General features: G+C 45.3%; 1 protein-coding gene across 1 annotated transcript in view; it reads right to left on the bottom strand.

The window, feature by feature from the left end:
* PIK3AP1 (phosphoinositide-3-kinase adaptor protein 1) overlaps positions 1-22,195 on the bottom strand; it is a 128,955-nt gene extending 106,760 nt beyond the window's left edge. The window contains exons 1-2 of the mRNA XM_003255272.4: positions 22,069-22,195; positions 11,265-11,681 (exon numbers count right to left, since the gene is read on the bottom strand). Of these exons, the coding sequence (XP_003255320.2) occupies positions 11,265-11,681; positions 22,069-22,081 (430 nt within the window). The 5' untranslated portion in view covers positions 22,082-22,195. The remainder of the gene's footprint in view (positions 1-11,264; positions 11,682-22,068) is intronic.
* Positions 22,196-22,776: the final 581 nt, after the last annotated feature.

Raw genomic sequence — 22,776 nt, 5'->3', positions numbered from 1 at the left:
CAATACCTTTGAAATGACTGAGTAAATGAATGAATGAAAAAACTAGAAGAGGTGTACTTTTAACACTTAAAATATTAAAATATTAGGCCAGGCGTGGTGGCTCATGCCTGTAATCCCAGCACTTTGGGAGGCCGAGGTGGGTGGATCACCTGAGGTCGGGAGTTCGAGACCAGCCTGGCCAACATGGAGAAATCCCATCTCTACTAAAAAAAAAAAACCACATATTAACTGATACATGGCTCCTATTCTCTGAAAAGTAAACATTCTTTTTGAGCTTCACTGTCCAATATGGTAGTCACTGGCTACATATGGCTACTGAACATTCAAGTTCTGTGTTGTCTACAAAACACATACTAAATTTCAAATATAAAAGAAAGATGTAAAATATCTCAATAATTGTTATATTGCTTATATATCAATAAGAGAATATTTTAGATATATTATTACATAAACTGTATCATTAAAATTAATTTTGCTTGTTTCTTTACTTTTTTTAAATTACTGCAGCTGCTAAAAAATTTTAAATTTCACATATGGCCCACATTATACATTTTTTGGATAGCGCTGGTTTTGAATGTAGATGCCATCACAGCAGTGACTGTGTCTTTCCTGCTCTAAATCAGCACCCAACACAGGGTCTTGAGAATATAATAGATGCTCAATAAATAACCATCAGATGAACAGTTGGCTCTGATATCTACATAAGGCAATAACCAGGCCTTGGACTACAAGACAGGAGGCCCTCAACCCTGATCCTAGCCCTAATGGAAAAGCAGATGTGTATCTTTGGGCAAGTCACTGAACCTGCCTGGGCCTTGTTTTTGTCATCTTTAAAACAGAAATAACATTAACATCTGCCTTATAGGGAAGCTGCACAAGCCAAATGAAATAATGTTGATATAAGGGTTTTGAAAGAGGGTAACACAGATGTCAGGTCCCTCCTGAATTCTACTATTCTCTTCTCGTAATAGTTCCAGGAGAAGTGAGATGCAAAAAATACTGAAACAACAGGGTAAGAAATTGACCGATAAAATTCCTACATCTGATGTTTCCATTCTGGCATACATTAGAAAATTCAGACAGAGACAGGTGCAAACTTGAAATTCTCACATGAGCGGAAATTTCAGCATTCATGACTCCCTTTTCCCCATGGCTCACCAAACACAGTTGACATAGGGACTTGCAGACACTTCTTTGAGGGACCATGAAAGTGTAACGCGAACAGGAGAAGGCCCTCTCTGGGTGGCCACCGAAGCAGCAGGAGAGGCCGAGTTTACCACCCCACCAAGAGCTCTCGGCTTTGCAGGAAAACTGTAATCCTGGGCAACTCTGAAGGCTCAGGGGAAAATTTCCATGGGCACAAAATCTATTGTAGGCATTAGTCCTCGTTAACTATACCAGGAGCAGCAGGCAGTGACCCACAGTCAGGAGTGTGAACAGCCCCTGATTCTGCAAGGCAGTTAGGGTATCAGGCAGGGGAAACCCCAGGTGACTCTTGGACAGGCTGTAGCTTTTTAGTGACATTGGAAGGATTTCACCATCCCAGCTGGGTATCTTCTTCCCCAAATCAAAAAGATCATTTCAAAAAGGAAGAGAAAAAGAAAGCGTCCTTCAGCAGGGGGTATTTAAGGAGGATCCCGGAGGAGGCAATTGCAGAGTGGCTTAACCCACAGCAGAGAAAGAGCAAACCCAACAGCCCACAGCCACCAGGCAGCAGGACAGCAGCACCACAATCATTGCTTTCAAGAGATCCAAGCCTAGATTTTCCCCTTAGTCCTGCAAGGTGCCCCATAAGCCCCAGAAGTCGTCCATGACTTACCATCTGCGAGGCCACCACACCAAGCACAGCGCAGCAACTTCCCCTTTGTTCAGAGGGTCTGACTCCCTTCTCTTCTCTCAGGGTTGCTGCCTGTGACGTGCCAAGGCCAAGCTCTGAGCCCCTTGGGACTACTGAGTCATGACCTGCCCGTAACAGCCCATAATAGCCTGTAACAGACCACAGGGCCTGAGCTATCACGGGCTCCTGTGACCCAAAAACCAAAAGACAAGACACCAGGCATGGAGCAAAGCTCAAAGCTGGGCTGCACAGCAGAACCAACTTGAAGGTTTTTTGAAATTCATATTCCCAGGACAAACCTCTAGAGATTCCTATTCAGTAGGTCTGGGGTGCGGCCCAGGTATCCACATTTTAAACATAATGCAGGGAAATTGCCAATGCTCAGCCTGACTTGGAAATTTATGGCCTGGAGCACTCAGGGAAGCGTCATTTTCTCTGATCCTTTCTCTTCCTTGAGCATTCTTCATTCTTTGTCTCAGTGTGGAAGAGGAGGGTGGAGAGGGAAGACTTAGGGGAGAAACAAGGCCAAGTGTAAGCTTTCTAGGCCCAAAGGCCCTGTGTTCCAAAGTGAGTTCCAGTGCTTACCCCAATCATTTAACCTCTCTGAACCTTAGTTTTCTCATCTGCAAAATGGCGCTGAAACCATCTGTGCACTCGGGGTTGTGGGAGGAATAAATACATGTAAAACACCTGATGCATTACACAGGGTAACTGTCATAAAAAGCATTCATCTTCTTATGAACTCTTTCCCTGAGGGGAGGAGGGTACACGTTCTCCATACCACTATCTTTGCAAGAGAAACTGCAAATGTAAACAACAGACTGAACCAAGCATAAAGGGAATAAAATAAAATAAATAGCAGTAAGGAAGGCGGTAGATTCAGGTTGCATGGGGGAGGGTGAGGAGATGCTGAGAGCAGGCTTGCAACCCTGTCTCTGGGGGCTCTATAGCAGTATGATCCAGAGGAAATTAACAGAGATTCACAAAGATTTAGGTATGAAGCTATATGAACATTTATTGCAATATTATTTATAAAAGGGGAAAAATTAGAACTTACAGGGGTTTTTTTCTTCTTTAACATTATGATGAACACAAATTATTTCAGAAAAAAGTTTCTTTTTAAATTAAAAAAAGTTACACAATGGAATATTTTTCAGCTATAAGAAAGAAGAAAATCTTGCCATTTGTGACAATGTGGATGAACCTGGAGGACATTATGCAAAGTGAAATAACCCAGATACAGGAAGGCAAACACAGTATGATCTCACTTATATGTGGAATCCAAAAAAGTTGAACTCATAGAAGCAGAGAATACAACGGTGTTTGCCAGGGACAGGGGTAAAGAGGGGGACTTGGGGAGATGCTGGTCAAAGAGTTGAACTTTCAGTTTTAAGATGAATAAACTCAGACGCGGTGGCTCATGCCTGTAATCCCAGCAGTTTGGGAGGCCGAGGCGGGAGGCTCATGAGGTCAAGGCATCGAGACCATCCTGGCCAACATGGTGAAACCCCATCTCTACTAAAAATACAAAAATTAGCTGGGCGTGTTGGCACGTGCCTGTAGTCCCAGCTACTCAGGAGGCTGAGGCAGGAGAATCGCTTGAACCCTGGAGGCGGAGGTTGCAGTGAGCCGAGATCACGCCACTGCACTCCAGCTTGATGACAGAGCGAGACTCCGTCTCAAAAAAAAAAAAAAAAAAAGAATAAACTCTGAGAATCTAATGTACAGCATGGTGATTATAGTTAATAATACCACATTTTTTACTTGAAATTTGCTAAGACTAGACTTTAAGTGTTCTCACCACACACACACACACACACACACACACACACACACAATGGTAACTATGTGTGCTGATGTATGTGTTAATTAATTTGATTGTGATAATCATTTCACAAAGTATAGGTATAAAAAAATCACTTTGTACACCTTGAATATATACAATTTTTTGAATATATACAATTTTTATTTGTCAAGTATACCTCAATAAAACTAGAAAACATTAATTAGTTAGTTAATTAACTTAGGAAAACATTTTGGAATCCATTTGATTAGCTGAAAGCATTTTTAAATATTCCTTTATTTTTCTTTTTCTTTGAGACAGGGTCTCGCTCTGTCTCCCAGGCTGGAGTGCAGTGCTGCAATCACAACTCACTACAGCCTCAACTTCCAGGGCTCAAGCAATCTTCCCACCTCAGCCTCTCCAGTAGCTGGGATCACAAGCACATGCCACCATGTCCAGCTAATTTTTGTATTTTTTGTAGAGACAGGGTTTCCGCCACATTGCCCAGGCTGGTCTTGAACTCCTGGCCTCAAGCAATCTGTTCCCCGCAGTCTCCCAAACTGTTAGAATTACAGTTGTGAGCCACTGCACCCAGCCCTTATTTTTTCTTTTAAACTGTAGTTTAATATTCAGACTAGAACATTAATATCAACAAAGGCAGGCCAAATGTAGATATATAGACATATCCCTCTAAATTTTTCCCATGGAAATCAAAGGCAAAATATATGATACTTGTGGGTACCATGAGAGCTTCTGAAACACAATGGGAATGGAGAGGGAGGGGCGAGGCAAAGAGAAAATAATGCATATAAAGAAGCAGACAAGATCTCCACTGTAATACTATTAATAAATAATATCGGGAGAATTCGGTTTAATGCTTCCCTCCACCCTCAACACACACACACACACACACACACACACACATCACACGAATGAGAACTTTTGCAAAAACACTCAATATCACCCACAGAGTCCTTTCCCACACAGTCTAACAGAATCTATTTTTATATTCCATTGAGATTTGAAGTAAAGAATAGAGCCCCAGTAAAAAGAGGAAATAATTTCTGTGCTGTATCTGGGGTTTTCTCACTTCCTTATTTTAAAATAATCTTCCAACAAGTCCAAAAAGTCAGATCAATAGTCCAGTCTTCTATGCACAGGTATATATCACTGCAGACATTTTGGAACTAAACTGAATCAGTTAAAAAGGTTCTCGGTAATTTGCCATCTTCTTAGAAAACTTATAATGATACATTACAGTGCTGGAGGCTGAAAGAAACCTTCCAAATTATCTGGTCCAACCCCATCATTTTGCAGATGAAGAACTTGGGAAATAAACTGGCTGATCCAACACACTGAAGACTAATTAAAACATCTGCCTAATTTTAAGGTGGCTGACAAATTTGGAGAGTGGGGTGGGAAATAAAACCTCCAAAACATATTTTAGTAGTAATTTTGATCAAGGGGCTTATTAAATGAAGAAAGAGTAAAGATTGTGATCTCAGTAGCACCCCATCCCAACATCTAGAAACTTGGAGATTGAAAACTGCCAGAGTGAACGCACCGAATCTATGAGCAGGGGCAAAGGAAGAGAATGCAGGAGCTCTACCCTGAAGTCTGATGGCCTAAGCACCAAATACTGGCCTAATTTTATACCTAACTGATGGGTGTCCAGGAGCTGCCCTGATGTGATGGTGCCTCCATTTCCAGAGAAGTGGGGATTAGAGAAAATACTTCCCATGCGACGGAAGTACGTGACCATTGACCTGACAAAAGAAAAGTGGCTTCGACCCCTTGGTTGTACTCAGTGGTACCTGGACCAGCAGCATCAACATCACCTGTGAGCTTGTTAGAAATGCAGAATCTGGCCGGGTGCGGTGGCTCACTCCTGTAATCCCAACACTTTGTGAGGCTGAGGCAGGCAGATCACTTGAGGTCAGGAGTTCAAGACCAGCCTGGCCAACATGGTGAAACCCCCATCACTGCTAAAAATACAAAAATCAGCCAGGCATGGTGGTGCATGCCTGTAATTCCATCTACTTGGGAGGCTGAGGCAGAAGAACTGCTTGAACCCAGGGAGGCAGAGGTTGCAGTGAGCCGAGATTGCGCCACTGTATTCCAGCCTGGGTGACAGAGCGAGACTCTATCTCAAAAAAAAAAAAAAAAAGAAAGAAAGAAAACAGAAAAAAAAAGAAATGCAGAATCTTGGCCCCACCCAAGGAGTCAGCATATGCATATTTACAAGATCCCCAGGTCCTTCTGTGCACATTAAAATTTGAGAAGCATTGTTTAGCTAGCACAGCAGCAAAAGAAAGTATAATTGACTACCTGTAATCTAAGTTTCAGGAATAAAATAACCTCCTCTACTCTATTACCCACTCCACTCTCTTTGATCTTTAAGCTTTACTTTAAACTTTAAATGGTCTAAAATTTAGCCTAAATTTTAAATGGGCTTAGTGAATATCTCATTAAATAGTCCTTTTTATCAAAAGGTATCTCAAAGTTAAGAAAAATATACATATAGACATGAAAAAATTTTCTGGGACTTTTACCATTTTAAAGGGTTACATAAATTACAAAGTGAGGTATTTTTCATGCTATTTACTGCTGGGGTCTGAGTAGGAACATGACCAGTATTTCTTCAGTTGGGAGTCAAAAACCTCAGGTATACCAGGTGAAGGAGGAAAACTGAATTCAGAAGAGAAATGTGTTCCTGGTGAAAAGAGGAACTTCTTGTAAGGGAATGTTATGATCAAAAGGCTGTAAAGGTCACATGGCCCAACCCTGGTCCCAAAGCTAAATCCCTTTACAGCACATCTGCAGTATCTGCTCTTACTCCTGGAGATGTGGTGCTTACCACCTTCAAAGGCAACCCATTCCACCTTCACACAGCTCTAATAATTAGAAAGTTCTTCCTAAAATGTGTCTCCCTGTAGTTTCAATAGCCCTACAATCAATAACTCCACAATTATTGTCTCTACTATTAATTCATCCCCATTATCAATTTTCCATTGCATTTCTTTTCTTTTTTTTTTTTTTTTTGAGACAAGGTGTCACTCTGTTGATCCCCAGGCTGGAGTGCAGTGGCTCAGTCACAGCTCACTGCAGCCTCAACCTCCCAGGCTCAGGTGATGCTCCCACCTCAGCCTCCCAAGTAGCTAGGACAACAGGTGCACGCCACAATGCCCAGCTAATTTTTGTATTTTTTGTAGAGACGAGGTTTTGCCATGTTATCCAGACTGGTCTCAAATTTCGAAGCAGAAATCCTTCTGCTCCAGCCTCCCAAAGTGCTGGGATTACAGGCATAAGCCACTATGCCCAGCCAATTTTTTTTTTTTTTTTTTTTTTTTTGGAGATAGAGTCTCGATCTGTCACTCAGGCTGGAGTGCAGTGGTGCAATCTCAGCTCACTGCAAGCTCTGCCTCCCGGATTCACGCCATTCTCCTGCCTCAGCCTCTCGAGTAGCTGGCACTACAGGCGCCCACCACCCTGCCCGGCTAATTTTTTGTATTTTTAGGAGAGACGGGGTTTCACCGTGTTAGCCAGGATGGTCTCAATCTCCTGACCTCGTGATCCACCCGCCTCGGACTCCCGAAGTGCTGGGATTACAGGCGTGAGCCGCCGCTCCCGGCCATGCCCAGCCAATTTCTTATTGGGATTTTTTTTTTTAACAGCGAAAGTCAAAGAAACAAGTTTCATGTATTTATTTCTCATGGGACTGGGCAGCTGGTGGTAGTAACGTATATGAAAATATTAGCTTTTGCTTTTATTTTGAGGTACCTTAGGAAAACCTCATGTATGCAAGAGAAGTATTTTTAAAAAAGATGGGTTATCACAAGTTATAGGGAATGCACCTAAGGACACAATTATCCCAGAAATGTAGTGTAGGGAGAGTACTGTCTTTAGACACTGTTCTAGCCCTAAGCTTCCTGGGAGTCAAAGCAGGTATGAAATGGGGCAAGAAGGTCATACTTCAAAAATATTTAAGATTTTTCTGGCCTAGGTGAATCACAGATTTTTAGCCTTGGGAAGTGTCTTACATCAAGTCTCAATCTGCCACTTACAGAAAAGGAAACTGGAACTCAAAGAGGCAAAATGACTTGCTCAGTACTAGGCATCTGGTTAGCAGCAGAGCCAGGTAACGCAGTGTCCCTAACCCTGGTCAATGCTCTTTTTTCTACACTGCCAGACTCTGAGTATCAGGTTTGTTAAGAAAGCTTATCCAGCAAAAAAAATCAGGAATATGGCATCAGAGTCAAGGCCAACCAAGGGCCATGGCTACGGAATACCCAAAAAGCAAACCCAAGCCATCCTAGCACCAACAGACATCTTGAATCCCCAAATTCACAAACCTAATACCAGATAAGAAAGTTATATTGAAGCAGCTGGGCACGATGGCTCACGCCTGTAATCCCAGCACTTTGGGAGGCCAAGACGGGCGGATCACGAGGTCAGGAGATCGAGACCATCCTAGCTAACACAGTGAAACCCCATTTCTACTAAAAATACAAAAAAAAAAAATAGCCGGGCATGGTGGCGGGTGCCTGTAGTCCCAGCTATTCAGGAGGCTGAGGCAGGAGAATGGCGTGAACCTGGGAGGCGGAGCTTGCAGTGAGCTGAGATTGCGCCACTGCACTCCAGCCTGGGCGACAGAGCGAGACTCCGTCTCAAAAAAAAAAAAAAAAAACAAAGTTATATTGAGGCTATAAGCCTTCCTTCCTCCTCTTTCTTATAATTCCATTTGTCCCTATATCCATTGATTCTGAACTGCAAAGATATCCCACTAAGCAGCTTATTTTAATCTCCCGTTAAAGTAATCTCTTTCTGATGAGAAGTTCCTGCTCTTAGAGCACGAGCACCCTGTAAATGAGTTCATTCTTTCCGAGACACTTGAAGCTAAAGGCTCACAGCATACTGAACTACAGTCTTTGGTAAAAAGTGAAATATTAGAAGAGATCAATTTATCCAGGCATTGAATCACTGGACACATCCAAACAATATTAAAAAAAATCCTTTTTACTATCTACTTCAAAAAATAACACTACTGTTTTTTTTGTTTGTTTGTTTGTTTTTTGAGATGGAGTCTCGCTCTGTCGCCCAGGCTGGAGTGCAGTGGCACAATTTCAGCTCACTGCAACCTCCGCTTCCCAGGCTCAAGTGATTCTTCTGCCTCAGCCTCCCGAGTAGCTGGGATTACAGGCACGCACCACCACGACCAGCTAATTTTTGTATTTTTTTAGTAGAGATGGAGTTTCACCATATTGGCCAGGCTGGTCTCTAACTCCTGACCTCATGATCCACCCGCCTCAGCCTCCCAAAGTGCTGGGATTACAGGTGTGCACCACCGCGCCCAGCCACACTACTGTAATATTTTAAAGAACAATCTGTTACAGCATACAGTATGAGATGCCCAGTCAGTGGCAATACATCCATGGTGGGTTCCAGGGGCTGGCCTGAGAGATCCTAATGGACCGATGCAATGACATAAGATCATCCACAGAAACAACCAGTTGTGTCTCAGTTTTTTGTAAGTTTGGGCAGATCACAATTCCTTCAAAGTAATGAAAGGCAATCATGCAAAAATGAATTATATGCTTTTTCTATCATTGTCTTTCTAACGTAACGAAAAGCAAACCCTAGAAAAAGTACTAATCCAGGTCCTGACATTTCAGGTGAGACATGTTTTACATTCACACTAGTGATTTATGTTACAAAATGAGAAGGAATCTTACTTTGTTAAAAGACGTGGTCATTGCCGGGCGCGGTGGCTCACGCCTGTAATCCCAGCACTTTGGGAGGCCGAGGCGGGTGGATCACGAGGTCAGGAGATCGAGACCACGGTGAAACCCCGTCTCTACTAAAAATACAAAAAATTAGCCAGGCGCGGTGGCGGACGCCTGTAGTCCCAGCTACTCCGGAGGCTGAGGCAGGAGAATGGCGTGAACCCGGGAGGTGGAGCTTGCAGTGAGCCAAGATCGCGGCACTGCACTCCAGCCTGGGCGACAGAGCAAGACTCCGTCTCAAAAAATAAAAATAAATAAATAAATAAATAAAAGACGTGGTCATATTTATTGGTTTAGAGTATCCAATTCCTGGGATAAAAGCACCTAGGAAGTTACGTTACCTTTTTAAGGTCACCGAAAATTAGTAAATTCTTGATTTCGTTTATCAGATGGCATAGGGGTGGGTGAGACAAATTAACACCCAAGTCACACCAGGGATAACTGAGGCACAGTTAAATCAGGACCATAATTTTCCAGGCTTCTTTGCTGGCGTCAGGTATATAAGATCTCATGTGGCAAGAGAACAGAATATAAACGCATAGCCCATTCTTAGCCCACAGTGAGGCAAAAATAGAAAACAAAAAGAGGCCGGGCATGGTGGCTCATGGCTGTTATCCCAGCACTTTGGGAGGCCAAGGCAGGTGGATCACCTGAGGTCAGGAGTTTGAGATCAGCCTCACCAACATGGTAAAATCCCGTCTCTACTAAAAATACAAAAATTAGCCGGGTGTGGTGGTGGGCACCTATAATCCCAGCTACTCGGGAGGCTGAGGCAGGAGAATCACTTGAATCAGGGAGGTGGAGGTTGCAGCGAGCCGGGATCATGCCACTGCACTCCAGCCTGGATGTCAGAGCAAGGCTCTGTCTCAAAAAAAAGCAAAAAGAAAGCAAAAAGAGGAAGAAAAGCTGTGATATGTGTCCATCCCAGAGCATGTCTTCTGTTACTGTTAATCAGAGTGTGTGTCACACTTCCTGGGGCCACTGAAGTCACTAACCCCGGCAGAAAGGATCGGAATTTTCCTACTCTAAAAGGAGAAATGGCAAAATATAGAAGCTAGGCTGGTGGGAAATAGAGAAGAGGGCTATTTCTCTATAAACATGTTATCGAAAAAAACAATGCCTTGGCCGGGCACCGTGGCTCATGCCTGTAGGCCCAGCACTTTGGGAGGCTGAGGTGGGTGGATCATTTGATATCAGGAGTTCAAGATCAGCCTGACCAACATGATAAAACCCTGTCTCTATTATAAATACAAAAAAATTAGCCAGGCATGGTGGCACACACCTGTAATCCCAGCTACTCGGCAGGCTAAGGCAGGAGAATCGTTTGAACCTGGAGGCAGAGGTTGCAGTCCACTGAGATCGCACCATTGCACTCCAGCCTGGGTGACAGAGGGAGACTCCGTCTCAAAAAAAAAAAAAAAAAGTCTTTTTTTTTTTTTTAACAAAAATGTGAAGGTCGCATGATGATAAAATGGAAGTAACATGCAAGCAGGAGAGCGGGCAGTCTCGTTCCTCACACCAACAGCAAACGAAGTCTCTGCCTCCCACCCCCACTACTTTCTAGGCTGGAACTCTGTCCTGTGTCTTCCAAGGCATAGAAAATTCTAGAAAGAAGGCCTTTGCCCTAGTACAGAAGACAAGGGACAGTGTCCTCTTCCTCTCCTGATAGTCCAGGAGATGATAGTCCAGGAGAGCTGTCCTGCCCCTATCCCATCCCAGGAATAGGCTGCTCTAAACCCATAAATATGACCAGCTCTCTTAACATAGTGAGATCCCTGCTCATTTTGGAATATAAACTTACACCTAGGACCTGGATTAGTAACTTTTCTAAGGCTTGCTTATCTTTAGAAGAAATCCTTACCTTCGGAAATGGCTTTTTTCACAGCTGCCACGTAGGTCTCTGGCTCATCGTCACAGGTGAGCTCCTGCCAGTGGGCCCAATCTGGAAAGAAGTCTAGGAACTCCTCGCTGTCCCGCACGCCGCAGAGCAGCCTGACCACGCGGTGCGGAGGATGGAAGGCTCTCTGCAGCAGAGGCAGCAAGGCGGGCTTGTGGAAGTGCTGCACCAGCTCCGCGGACAGCAGCACCACGACACAGCGGGTGCTGAGGAAAAGGCTTAGGTCCTCTGCCGAGAAGGAAGCCTCGGGGCCCAGCCTGTGAGTCAGTATCTTCTGGCTGCGGACCTGCCGACTGGACAGGAACAGGGTCTGCAGGTACTGGCACCATTCCTCGGCATCCGGGCTGTAGACGATGAGGATGTCGCATCCTCTGGGCACCCCTGGGCAAGAATGAGGCACAGAAGCACGTTAGCACACTTGCCCTTCTAGGTGGCTCCCCACAACCTGCAAAGGTAGAGCATCCAGATGCTGGGTCTGGCACTCACAATCTTTCATGGTGTGCCTCCAGCACACCAGCACACCTCACTCACTCATTTCTTTCCCCATTTACAGTCTGTGTTCCAATCATACCAGACTCCTTGTCTTTGCCCAAACATACCACGCTGTTTTATTTATTATTTATTATTTATTTATTTAGAGACTGAGTCTCACTCTATCACCCAGGCTGGAGTGCAGTGGCCCAATCTCAGCTCACTGCAACCTCTGCCTCCCGGGTTCAAGCGATTCTCCTGCCTCAGCCTCCCAAGTAACTGGGATTACAGGTGCCTGCCATCATGCCAAGCTAATTTTTGTATTTTTAGTAGAGATGGGGTTTCACTATGTTGGCCAGGCTAGTCTTTAACTTCTGACCTCAAGTGATCCACCCGTCCCCGCCTCCCAATGTGCTGGGATTATAGGCATGAGCCACCAGGCCCAACCCCATACTGTTTTAGATCCTTGCAGGAGCTATTGCTTCTGCCTGGCATGCAGTTTCCCCCCACACCTGATGCAGTATGAGATCATAACAATAACAACAATAATAATAAATAATAATAATCGCAACAGCAAACACATATAGAGGTTACTATGTTCCAGGCACTCTTCCAAGCACATTGCCTACTAAACTCATTACATCTTCACAGCAACTTTAGAAGGTAGGTACTATTAGCCCATTCTTTAAAAAATGAGAAACCTGAGGTGTGACAGGTTAAGTAATTTGTCCAAGATTCACAGTGGCCAAGTAAGGATTTGAGTTAAATTAGGTATTTCACGTAAACTGCTAAGCATAGTGCTTGTCATATAGAAAACCCTCAGGAATTGGTAGCTGGTGTCATTATCCTCACATGAATATAAATAATGTACAATATTAAAGTGCATGGTAGTTGTGGTTGAATTAATGCTGTGACCTCCACAATACAATCTGCAAAGTGTCCCTCACACCTGGACCATAACATAGGCTTTCTTCCTCTAACAAAGCACAAATGCCAAAAAGAGTCAAAAAGGGCTTTCAGGGATCACATGGCCCAAACTCCTCATTTACAGATGAAAGAAACACTTCATCTAGGAAGGTTAAGGGACTTGCTCAACTTCACACTCTAGATTATTGGCAGAGCCAGAACGGATGCTCAGGTTCCCTGGTTCCCAGTCCAGCCTCCTTCCCAACTCACCTGCACAACCCATCAGGGACTATGTCAAGAATCTTACGAGTAATAAGTCATAGCTTCCAACTACCAAAGTTCAAAGAAGCTTGGCTCTTAATGTAACTGTTACCACTGTTTTGGGTCATCATCTGTCCATGAATTCAACAAACTGTTCTGTGCATGGTTTGGAAGAGGTGAGTATAAAGTGTCCATATGACACAACAGGGAACTCAGAGAAGGAAGCTGGTCACATTTGATGAAGGTTCAGAACCATCTAAGTTGTAGACTAAAACAATTAAACACTAGGCCTGGGCCACATTTCATTGATGTTTCCTGTTGAAAAGGACAGAGGCAGGACTTAGGCAAGACCTTGAGGCTCTGAAAAGATCACAGGATGAATCCTCTTTCCTGCCCCCATCCAATCCACCACTATATTCAAACCAAAAAGCAACATGTACAATGCAAGCGCAACATAGTTCTGATTTCCCCCAGGATGATACTACCAAATTTTTAAAAATAGCAAATAAAACGAATGTTTGCAGTTTCTTTCTTTTTTTTTTGAGACGGAGTCTCGCTCTGTCGCCCAGGCTGGAGTGCAGTGGTGCGATCTTGGCTCACTGCAAGCTCCGCCTCCCGGGTTCACGCCATTCTCCTGCCTCAGCCTCCCGAGTAGCTGGGACTACAGGCGCCCACCACCTCGTCTGGCTAATTTTTTGTATTTTTAGTAGAGACGGGGTTTCACCGTGGTCTCAATCTCCTAACCTCGTGATCTGCCCGCCTTGCCCTCCCAAAGTGCTGGGATTACAGGCGTGAGCCACCGCACCTGGCTAAATGTTTGCAGTTTCATTCTTTTTTGAGCCCCCCTGGTTTTCTGGAGCCCTAATGCAGAGCTAATATAAAGCCTAGTAGACTTCTCAGCAGGAGCAAGTTCATCAGCCTGAGAGTGTTTTTGAAGGGAAGGTGTACAAATCTTTTAAAAAGGCAATCTCAGACAAACAGTATGGAACTGGAGAAAACCAGTCAGCAATTCTGACGATGCCCTGGACATTTGTGGTTCTACAGAGAACTCAATTCTGATCACGGTCTGTTCCCTCAATTGTGAACATAATGGTCCTTTTCAGGAATGCCTACCCTGATTCCAAAGCTTACACAGATTAAGGACAAAAATTTAATGCACCAGTGCTGCAGCCTTCCATGAAAATAAATAAATAAATAAAAATCTTTGCTGCTTGGATCTTTTTTTTTCTGTGTAGAATATTTCTTTATACCTCAATGGAAAAATAATTTCAAGACTATAGAAGGCATAACATTGGCAAAGCTACATAACTATACAACTGACACTGAGAAGCAGAGTTAAAGTATCAGAATATATTTACCTTCTTTCTGTCCTTCCTTCCTATGTGGCTGGTTTATCTTAAGAGGCAAATGTTCTTCTAAGTGTGAAGTATTATTGCAGATGTGTGTGCATGGGCACAAGCCAACAGGTAGGAAAGGTGCAACACTTTACATTTCATTGTAACATTAAGGATGCAATTTCAGTGATGCTGCAAGGATCCTGGAGCATTTTGTAAAAATGCAAAAGTGAAAAAGGGTAGTAGCCACCACCTTCCTCCGCATACATATGCATATCATGTCAACAATTTGTGCAATAGGCAGAAGGAGAATAAAATCTCAGGAAGGGATGGTTGTGGTCCCATATACTAGTGATGAAGAAACCATAAGTAGTGTTTTCAATAGGGTTTTCAAGTGATGGCAAAAAAGTGAAGAAGAGGGAAGAAGAAAATTTCCTAAGCACAAGCAGAACCCTTAAGAAGGCAGCTTGGGGCCAGGCCCAGTGGCTCATGACTAATCCCATCGCTTTGGGAGGCCAGGGCAGGCGGATTGCTTGAGCTCAGGAGTTTGAGACCAGCTTGGGCAACATGGTAAAACCCCATCTCTACAAAAAATGCAAAAATTAGGCCAGGCACGGTGGCTCACGCCTGTAATCCCAGCACTTTGGGAGGCCAAGGCGGGCAGATCACAAGGTCAGGAGATCAAAACCATCCTGGCTAACACGGTGAAACCCCGTCTCTACTAAAAATACAAAAAAAAAAAAAAAAAAATTAGCCAGGCGTGGTGGCAGGCAGCTGTAGTCCCAGCTACTCGGAAGGCTGAGGCAGGAGAATGGTGTGGACCCGGGAGGCAGAGCTTGCAGTGAGCCGAGATCGCGCTACTGCACTCCAGACTGGGAGACAGACCGAGACTCCGTCTCAAAAAAAAAAAAAAAAAAAAAAAAAAAAAGCAAAAATTAGCCAGGCATGGTGGTGTGCTCCAATAGTCCCAGCTACTCAGGAGACTGAGGTAGGAGGATTGCTTGAGCCTGAGAGGAAGCTTGGGTTTTGGGGCACTGATTGACTTAGTAGAAAAGCAACAGCTTTACACTGTTCTAAAGACCACATGGCCATGAGCGATTACTCCAATTTTATGAGAAGAATTTAGTGACCCAAAAGTAAGTGAACATTTTTAAAATGATAAACTCTAGGGCCACTGAGGGAATGGGTACTCATCTCCCCCTGGATCCTGCCTCTCCAGTTAACAACAGATCCTGTTCCTCTGTTAACAGCACATCATAATACTTGCTGTTCATTAAAGACTCCAAGTCAAGGGCCGGCCGCGGTGGCTCACGCCTGTAATCCCAGCACTTTGGGAAGCCGAGGCAGGTGGATCACCTAAGGTCAGGAGTTCGAGACCAGCCTGACCAATATGACGAAACCCTGTCTCTACTAAAAATACAAAAATTAGCCAGGCATGGTGGCATGCGTCTGTAATTCCAGCTATTCGGGAGGCTGAGACAGAAAAATCTCTTGAAACCGGGAGGCAGAGGTTGCAGTGAGCCGAGATCATGCCATTGCACTCCAGCCTGGGTAATAACAGCGAAACGCCATCTCAAAAAAAAAAAAAAAAAAAGGCTCCAAGTCATCAAGGAAAGTTTAAATTGTGATTCAGCTCTGTTTCCTGAGCACTGATCATGTGTTAGTCACTCTGCTAAGCATCTCATGTACATTCTCTCATTTAATCCTCAGAACAATCCACAAAGTATATATTATCAAAAAGCCCCATTTTACAGACATAGACATTAAAACTCGTTGAAGATTTGCTGCTGCTGCTGTCCAAGTGCACACTGTCAGTCAGTGCCAGAGCAGGGATCTGACTCCAAAGTCCATGCTCTTAATCTCTAAGTTGCACCCAATTTAAAAAGTCAAGGAAATACAGAATATAGTTTAGAAAATACAGTTAATAAAATACATCTAGTGCCATGGGTTTCTCATACCATTCTCCAATAAAAGGATCCAGGATTCCTTAGAGAAATGATGGATTCTAGGAATGAGTCTAGGACTAAATATTTCCTGGGGCAGGAAATATTCAATATGAGCCTGGAGCATCTTGTAGTGCCAGAAAGTAACTGCTCAAACAAAAATTCAATGACAGGCATATGTCAAAGGAACACGAGTCAACTCAAAGCGCCTAGTGGCAAAAGCTGGAACCATTTGAGCAACAAAATAAATAAAATAATATTGAATTATAACCCAAAGCATAAAAGAAATATACAGGAGTCCATACTGATACGAAATAAATAACTGAATAAATACATTGGGGAAAAAAGGCAAATCTCCCATGCATAACAATTCTGAATAATTTATGTAGATAGATAACTCCACCCTCAAGGAAGTAGGGTGTAACTCCTTATACGGAGAACTCAGTGTTTGGCTGTGTCAAGTGAGTTCTTTCCAAAGAGCACAGTGTGGAAAGGGAGAAAAAAAAAAGAGTAAATTTACAATAGAGAAACCCAGTGATCAAGGTCAGCATCGACAGTCACAAATCATGTTGAGAGTGTGTGCCCTGAATACCATGGGCTGAGACTGGCACTTTACCTCTGTGGTCTTCCTCCCTGAAACCCAGCACCCTGGTTTAATTATGGAAAAAAATATCAGACAAATCCCGACTGAGGGCCATTCTACAAAATAACTGACCAGTACTCCTCAAGACTGTCAAAGTCATCAAAAACAAGGAAAATCAGAGAAAATCACAGCCTCGAAGGGCCTAAGGAGACATGCCTACTAAATATAACGTAGTACCTAAGATGGGCTCCTGGAACAGAAGAAGGACATTACATAAAAACTAAGGAGATCTGAGGAAAGCCTGAACTTTTAGTTATTAATAATTTATCAATATCAGTTAATTAATTGTCACAAATACCACACTAATGTAAGATGTCAATAATAGGTGAAACTGGATGTGGTCTATATGAAAACTCTCTGTACTATCTTTGTAGTATTTCTGGAAATCTAAAACTGTTCTAAAATAAATTTTTATTTGAAAGTATCATTGAGGCCGGGCGCAGTGGCTCACGCCTGTAATCCTAGCACTCTGGGAGGCCGAGGCGGGTGGATCATGAGGTCAGGAGATCGAGACCATCCTGGCTAACACGCTGAAACCCTGTCTCTACTAAAAATACAAAAAATTAGCCGGGAATTGTGGCGGGCAACTGTAGTCCCAGCTACTCAGGAGGCTGAGGCAGGAGAATGGCGTGAACCCGGGAGGCAGAGCTTGCAGTGAGCTGAGATCAAGCCACTGCACTCCAGCCTGGGCGACAGAGCGAGACTCCATTTCAAAAAAAAAAAAAAGTACAACTGAAATAAAAAAGCACTTAAATCTCCTATATTTAAAAAACAAACAAACAAACAAACAGAACAGCTATTCAAAATGTCTCACTCCTGGCCAGGAACAGTGGCTCACGTCTGTAATCCCAGCACTTTGGGAGGCCAATGCAGGCGGATCACTTGACACCAGGAGTTCGAGGCCAGCCTGGCCAACATAGTGAAACCCCAACTCTACAAAAAAAAATACAAAAATTAGCCAGGCATGGTAGCATGTGCCTGTAGTCCCAGCTACTCAGGAGGCTGAGGCATGAGAATCGTTTGAACCTGGGAGGCAGAGGTTGCAGTGAGCCCAGATCGTACCACTGCACTCCAGCCTGGATGACAGAGTGAGACCCTGTCTCATTAAATAAATAAATAAATAAATAAATGCGCAATGTCTCATTCCTGGGGTTCTAGTGTTAAATTCAATTCCCTTTGAGCAAAAGTATTTGAGGAGAAATTAATTACTGCCTCAGACTAGTTAACATTACAACTTATTTGGTCACTAACTTGTGGTGTGACTTAGACCAATTACTAAGTCTGGGCAAATTTGCCTTGATGTAAATGAGGACAATGAAATCTATCACCTTCCTGAATATTGCTGTGCTGGGAAACTGAAAGAAGTTTTTAAAAAGTCCAAAGTGAAAGTTCCAGTCCCTTTCTGCTGTGCTGGGTAACAATATAGGACTAAATGCTTTGTCAGCAACTCTGCCTTATATGGGGGAAACTCCTTTCTTCAGCAATAATCCTTTTCCTTTAACCATAAGTAGGTTTTCCACTTGTCCCCAATCACGTCTCTCTTTTTTTTGCTTGTTCATTTATTAAGAGAAATGAAACACATGAGCCAACAAGGAGTCCACAAGCCCTAGACAGAAATGAGGAAGGGTCTTTCTTTGTCCTCGTAAAACGTAAAGTACAGGTTTGGCTACAGAAGGAGAAAGAAATGGATCACAGCAGAGGAAGGGGAAGCTGTAGCAGCAGGGAGTCCATGTGGTAAAAAGCCAGGGCTGAAAGAGAGGTGCCTTTGCAGGATTCAGAGCACAATAGAGGGCCAAGCGTGGTGGCTCACACCTGTAATCCCAGCACTTTGGGAGGCTGAGGAGGGCAGATCACTTGAGGTCAGGAGTTCAAGACCAGCCTAGCCAACATGGTGAAACCCTGTCTCTACTAAAAATACAAAAATTAGCTGGGCATGGTGATGGGCGCCTGTAATCCCAGCTACTCGGGAGGCTGAGGCACGAGAATCGCTTCAACCTGGGAGGCAGAGTTTGCAGTGAACCAAGATCGTGTCACTGCACTCCAGCCTGGGTGACAGAGTGAGACTCCATCTCAAAAAAAAAAAAAAAAAAAAAGAACTCACTGGAGAGAAGTGCAGACAGGAAGTGCCAGAGAGCTTCTCAAACCACTCAGCCCAGACCATTTCTTCAGCCTATAGGTGACTCTGGCACCCCATTCATCCATCCTGGAGCCCTGTGTTTGAATCTGAACACTGTATTTGAAGAGGGTGTTCCCTATAGGGAAGGTGACCAGGATAAGGAGAGATGTGGTCAATCATATCAGGAGCTTCCCACCCCAGAAGGTGTTCAAATTTAGGTACTGGCAACAGTATTGAGAGGCCTCAAGGATCACATGGAAGTTAAGATCACAAAAAGGTTATAAGTCCCTTCAAGCTCCATGGTCCTGTAAGTCTAGGAATAGTAGAAGGATATAGAGAGAAGAAGAGCCTTGGAGAGAGGGGGCAAGAGACGGTATGAGAGCTGATACACAGAGGAGAGAGTACTCGTCTTTCTTCACCCAGCCACAGACTTGGCCACTTGGGAAAGTCACTCATGGATCCTCTCTCTCATGTGTAAATACACAAGATGCCATCAGGTGCCTAGAGAATCTTGTGGAACAGGCTGAGTCCATTTAATTTTATCTTCCTACCCAAGGTCCTTTCAAAGACAGGGAGCCTAACTTCTCCTGGATTTCAACAAGCAAACACGTCTTTCAGAAAATAATATAGACTAATGCTTCCCCTTCAGTGGAAGGGAATTTCGGAATTAGGCCATAAAAAGGAATGAAGTACTGACATAAGCTACAGTGGGATGAACTTTGAAAATATTATGCTGTGCAAAGGAAGCCAGTCACCAAAGACCACATACTATGTGATTCCATTCATATATAAGCCCAGAGTAGAGAAATCTACAGAGGCAAAGTAGATCTTAGGGCTGGGAGAGGAGAGGAGAATAAAAGGTTGATACCTAAAGCATACAAGGTTTCTTTTTGAGGTGATGAAAATGTCCTAATATTGACTGTGGTGATGGCTACACATATCTGTAAAGATACTAAAAACCACTGAACTGTATGCTTTAAATGGATGAATTGTATGGCATGTGAATTATGTCACAATAAAGTTGCTTTTAAAAGAAAAGAAGAACATACAGAAGGGTGGCTGGATGACTCCGAAGCCCACAGCATCTTGGCGAGAGGCATTGCTCTCACCACTATGACCTTCCCCCATGGGTCCTTGTACTTCCAAACCTCAGGGAACCCGAAGGACTCCAGAGACCCAACTCTCAATTACAGCACCTGGAGTGGTGTCTCGCCACAGAAGACACAGACAGCAAGACAGTTTGACAGCTCTAACCATTACGGACACCTGCAGAAGCTGCTACAGAGCCCATAAATAGCCCCAGGTTTGCCCACCGGACTACAGTCCCCCTCTGAACTGGAGCTCGCCTTCCTAGCTCCTTCGGCTGTGCCCACTGGAGAGAGGTACACAGGACGCTGGACAAGAGGAAAAGAGAGGCCATTTTCTCACACTCTTCCACCCAAAGGCCCTCCCAGTTTGCGGTTTCCTGGACTCAGCAGCCCAGGGCCTGTCACTGACCATGGAAGGAGGAGGCAGCTTCACTGGTTTATTATCTGGCCTCATCTCCCTCTCCCCCACAGCCCACCTACTTCAGCCACTCTGGCCTACTCCCTTTCCTTTAACACACCACATACACTTATTGCTTGGAGCACTCTTCCCCAAAGAGCCTCCTCCCTCTCCTCCTGGAAATCTTGGCTCAAATGTCCCTTTCTCCACCCTGGCCACCTCATTTGAAAATTCTAACCCCAATCTCCCTCACCCTTCTTTATTGTTTTCCCATAACACATGTTATACCAGAGACTTTCCTTATTAAGTGTAAATTACCTGCTATTATTAGGCCTCCTTATTCACAATACAGCTGCTTTTAGCCTCCAGAGCCCAGCTGGAGAGCCAGGAGGCTGTGATTAACTACCTTCCCATCCCCTTTAATGAGCCTGTAGTACCAAATCTAATAGAACAATCACCCCTGGCCTTTTCTACCTCTGCTTCCAAAGCACCGTTACCAGATCCTCAGAGGATCTGGGGAGAGCTGGCCCTTCATTCCAGTGCTTGCTCACCTCCTATAAGAACAGTGCCTTCTCTTGGCCACCGAGATTTTCTTTTTCAAGGGGCACCTGCAACCTGTTTTCACATGTTATCCCTACTAAAACACCATAAAGTGGGCTGGGAAAATACAAGTAAACCCATTTGTAAACACTGTAACTCTACCTCCTCTCATCTAGTAATTCCTTGTTTACTTATTGCTTTCCTCTACAGGACCATAAACTCCCGGAGAGCAGAGACTAGGTGTGTCCTGCCCACCATAGAGAACATATTAGGTGCACAGTATCCATTGGAGTGCAATAGTAATGACTCATTAATTGTCTCTGTTATCATCATTATGTGGTTTGTCCTGGATCTCCGTCAGTGAGCGATTTGCCAAGTGTGTACACCCGTGAACCAGAAGGCAACCCAAGACCAGCCAGAAAAGACTCCTGGCACCCTTTGATGAGTACATTTACCCAGTGACCGCCAACTCTCCCCATTCCCCAAAGTTCTGCAAAGGACGCAGGAAAAGTAAAGTTCAAGGAATAGTGTTCCTAGATCCCTAGCAAAGTTCTAGACCCAAAGCACAAAGCCTGGGAGGGGTGGAGGAACGCGGCTTGGGAAGCTGTCCCAAGGGCACCCCGGCTGATCCCTCCGCACCACCTAGGACTGCGCGAGCGCCCCCTGTGGGTCCACGGAGCCCAGGAGACACGTTTGGCGCGTAGACCGTCCACATCGCCCGCCCTCCGCTTCTCTCAACTCGCCTCTCGCTTCAGAGTCGGAGGGACAGGGGAAGAGACGCTCAGGCACTCCTAGGGCCAGAGGTGGAGGGAGCGAAGGAGACTCTGAAGAAGTGGGAGGGTGTCGGGCCAGGCAGGGGCTGAAGAGAATCGCGCAACAGGCTGGGACGGGAAACGTGGGAAAGTTGGAGTGGGAAGTTTGCGACAGGGAACAGAGAAAAGAGCAGAAAGAAGGCAAGACCCCCGCACTGAGGACGCAAACAGAACCGAGCGGGGGAGCGCGCCTCAAGGGGTGCGGGGGACGAGAGAGGGGCCGGGAGCCCGGGGACCCGCGGCGCCTGCCCACCCACCTGAGGCTGCCATGCCGCGGGGCGCCGCTCACATCCCTGGCTCGCTGCGTGCCCGGGGCCGGGGCCGGCGGCGTCCTGGCTCGGGCTGGAGGGGCGCCGGGCTCCGCGCAGGACCGGCCGCCGCTCTGGTGCTTCCTCCCTCCGGGCAGCCCGGCCTCGCCACGAGGGCGTGTCCACAGAGTCCGCCCCGCCTGCGGGACTCGGCCCGCGGCACCTGCACCCGTGGCAGTTGGGGAGGGGAAGTGAGAACCCCATGCCGGCCGCCGGCCAGCTCCCCCGACAGCTCCCTGCTCAGGGGCAGCGAGAAGGCGGGGCTTCGCGCCACGTGCGCCCCACTTCTCGGGAAACCAGCCCTGATCTGCCACCAAAGGGCAGCCTGAGGTGGGGGGGTGTGGGGAGGGGGCGGAGGGGGAGAGTGTGGGGCTGCCAGGCCTCTGGGAGACACGGCGGGTGTGTGTGTGTGTGTGAGCAACAGCTGTCTAAGCCACCTCCTCATCCCCTGGGGCTTTGTCCCTAAGCCCCTGCTGCCCCAGCAGGAAAGGGGAGGGGACAGGAAGGGGAAGAGGAGGAGGGCTGGGCACCTGGCCCTGAGTGCTCGGCGTTGCCCTTGAGTGCCCTCCTGTGATCTTTCTGCAGTTCCTTGGATCTGGTCTCCTGATGGCACATGAACATTAATTATAATCTCACATGAGAAATGTCTAATAGAGT

This window comes from Nomascus leucogenys, chromosome 3, assembly GCF_006542625.1.
Source record: "Nomascus leucogenys isolate Asia chromosome 3, Asia_NLE_v1, whole genome shotgun sequence".
Taxonomy (NCBI): Eukaryota; Metazoa; Chordata; class Mammalia; order Primates; family Hylobatidae; genus Nomascus; species Nomascus leucogenys.
Note: the sequence above shows the minus strand (reverse complement) of the source record. Positions and strands in the feature narration are given on the sequence as shown.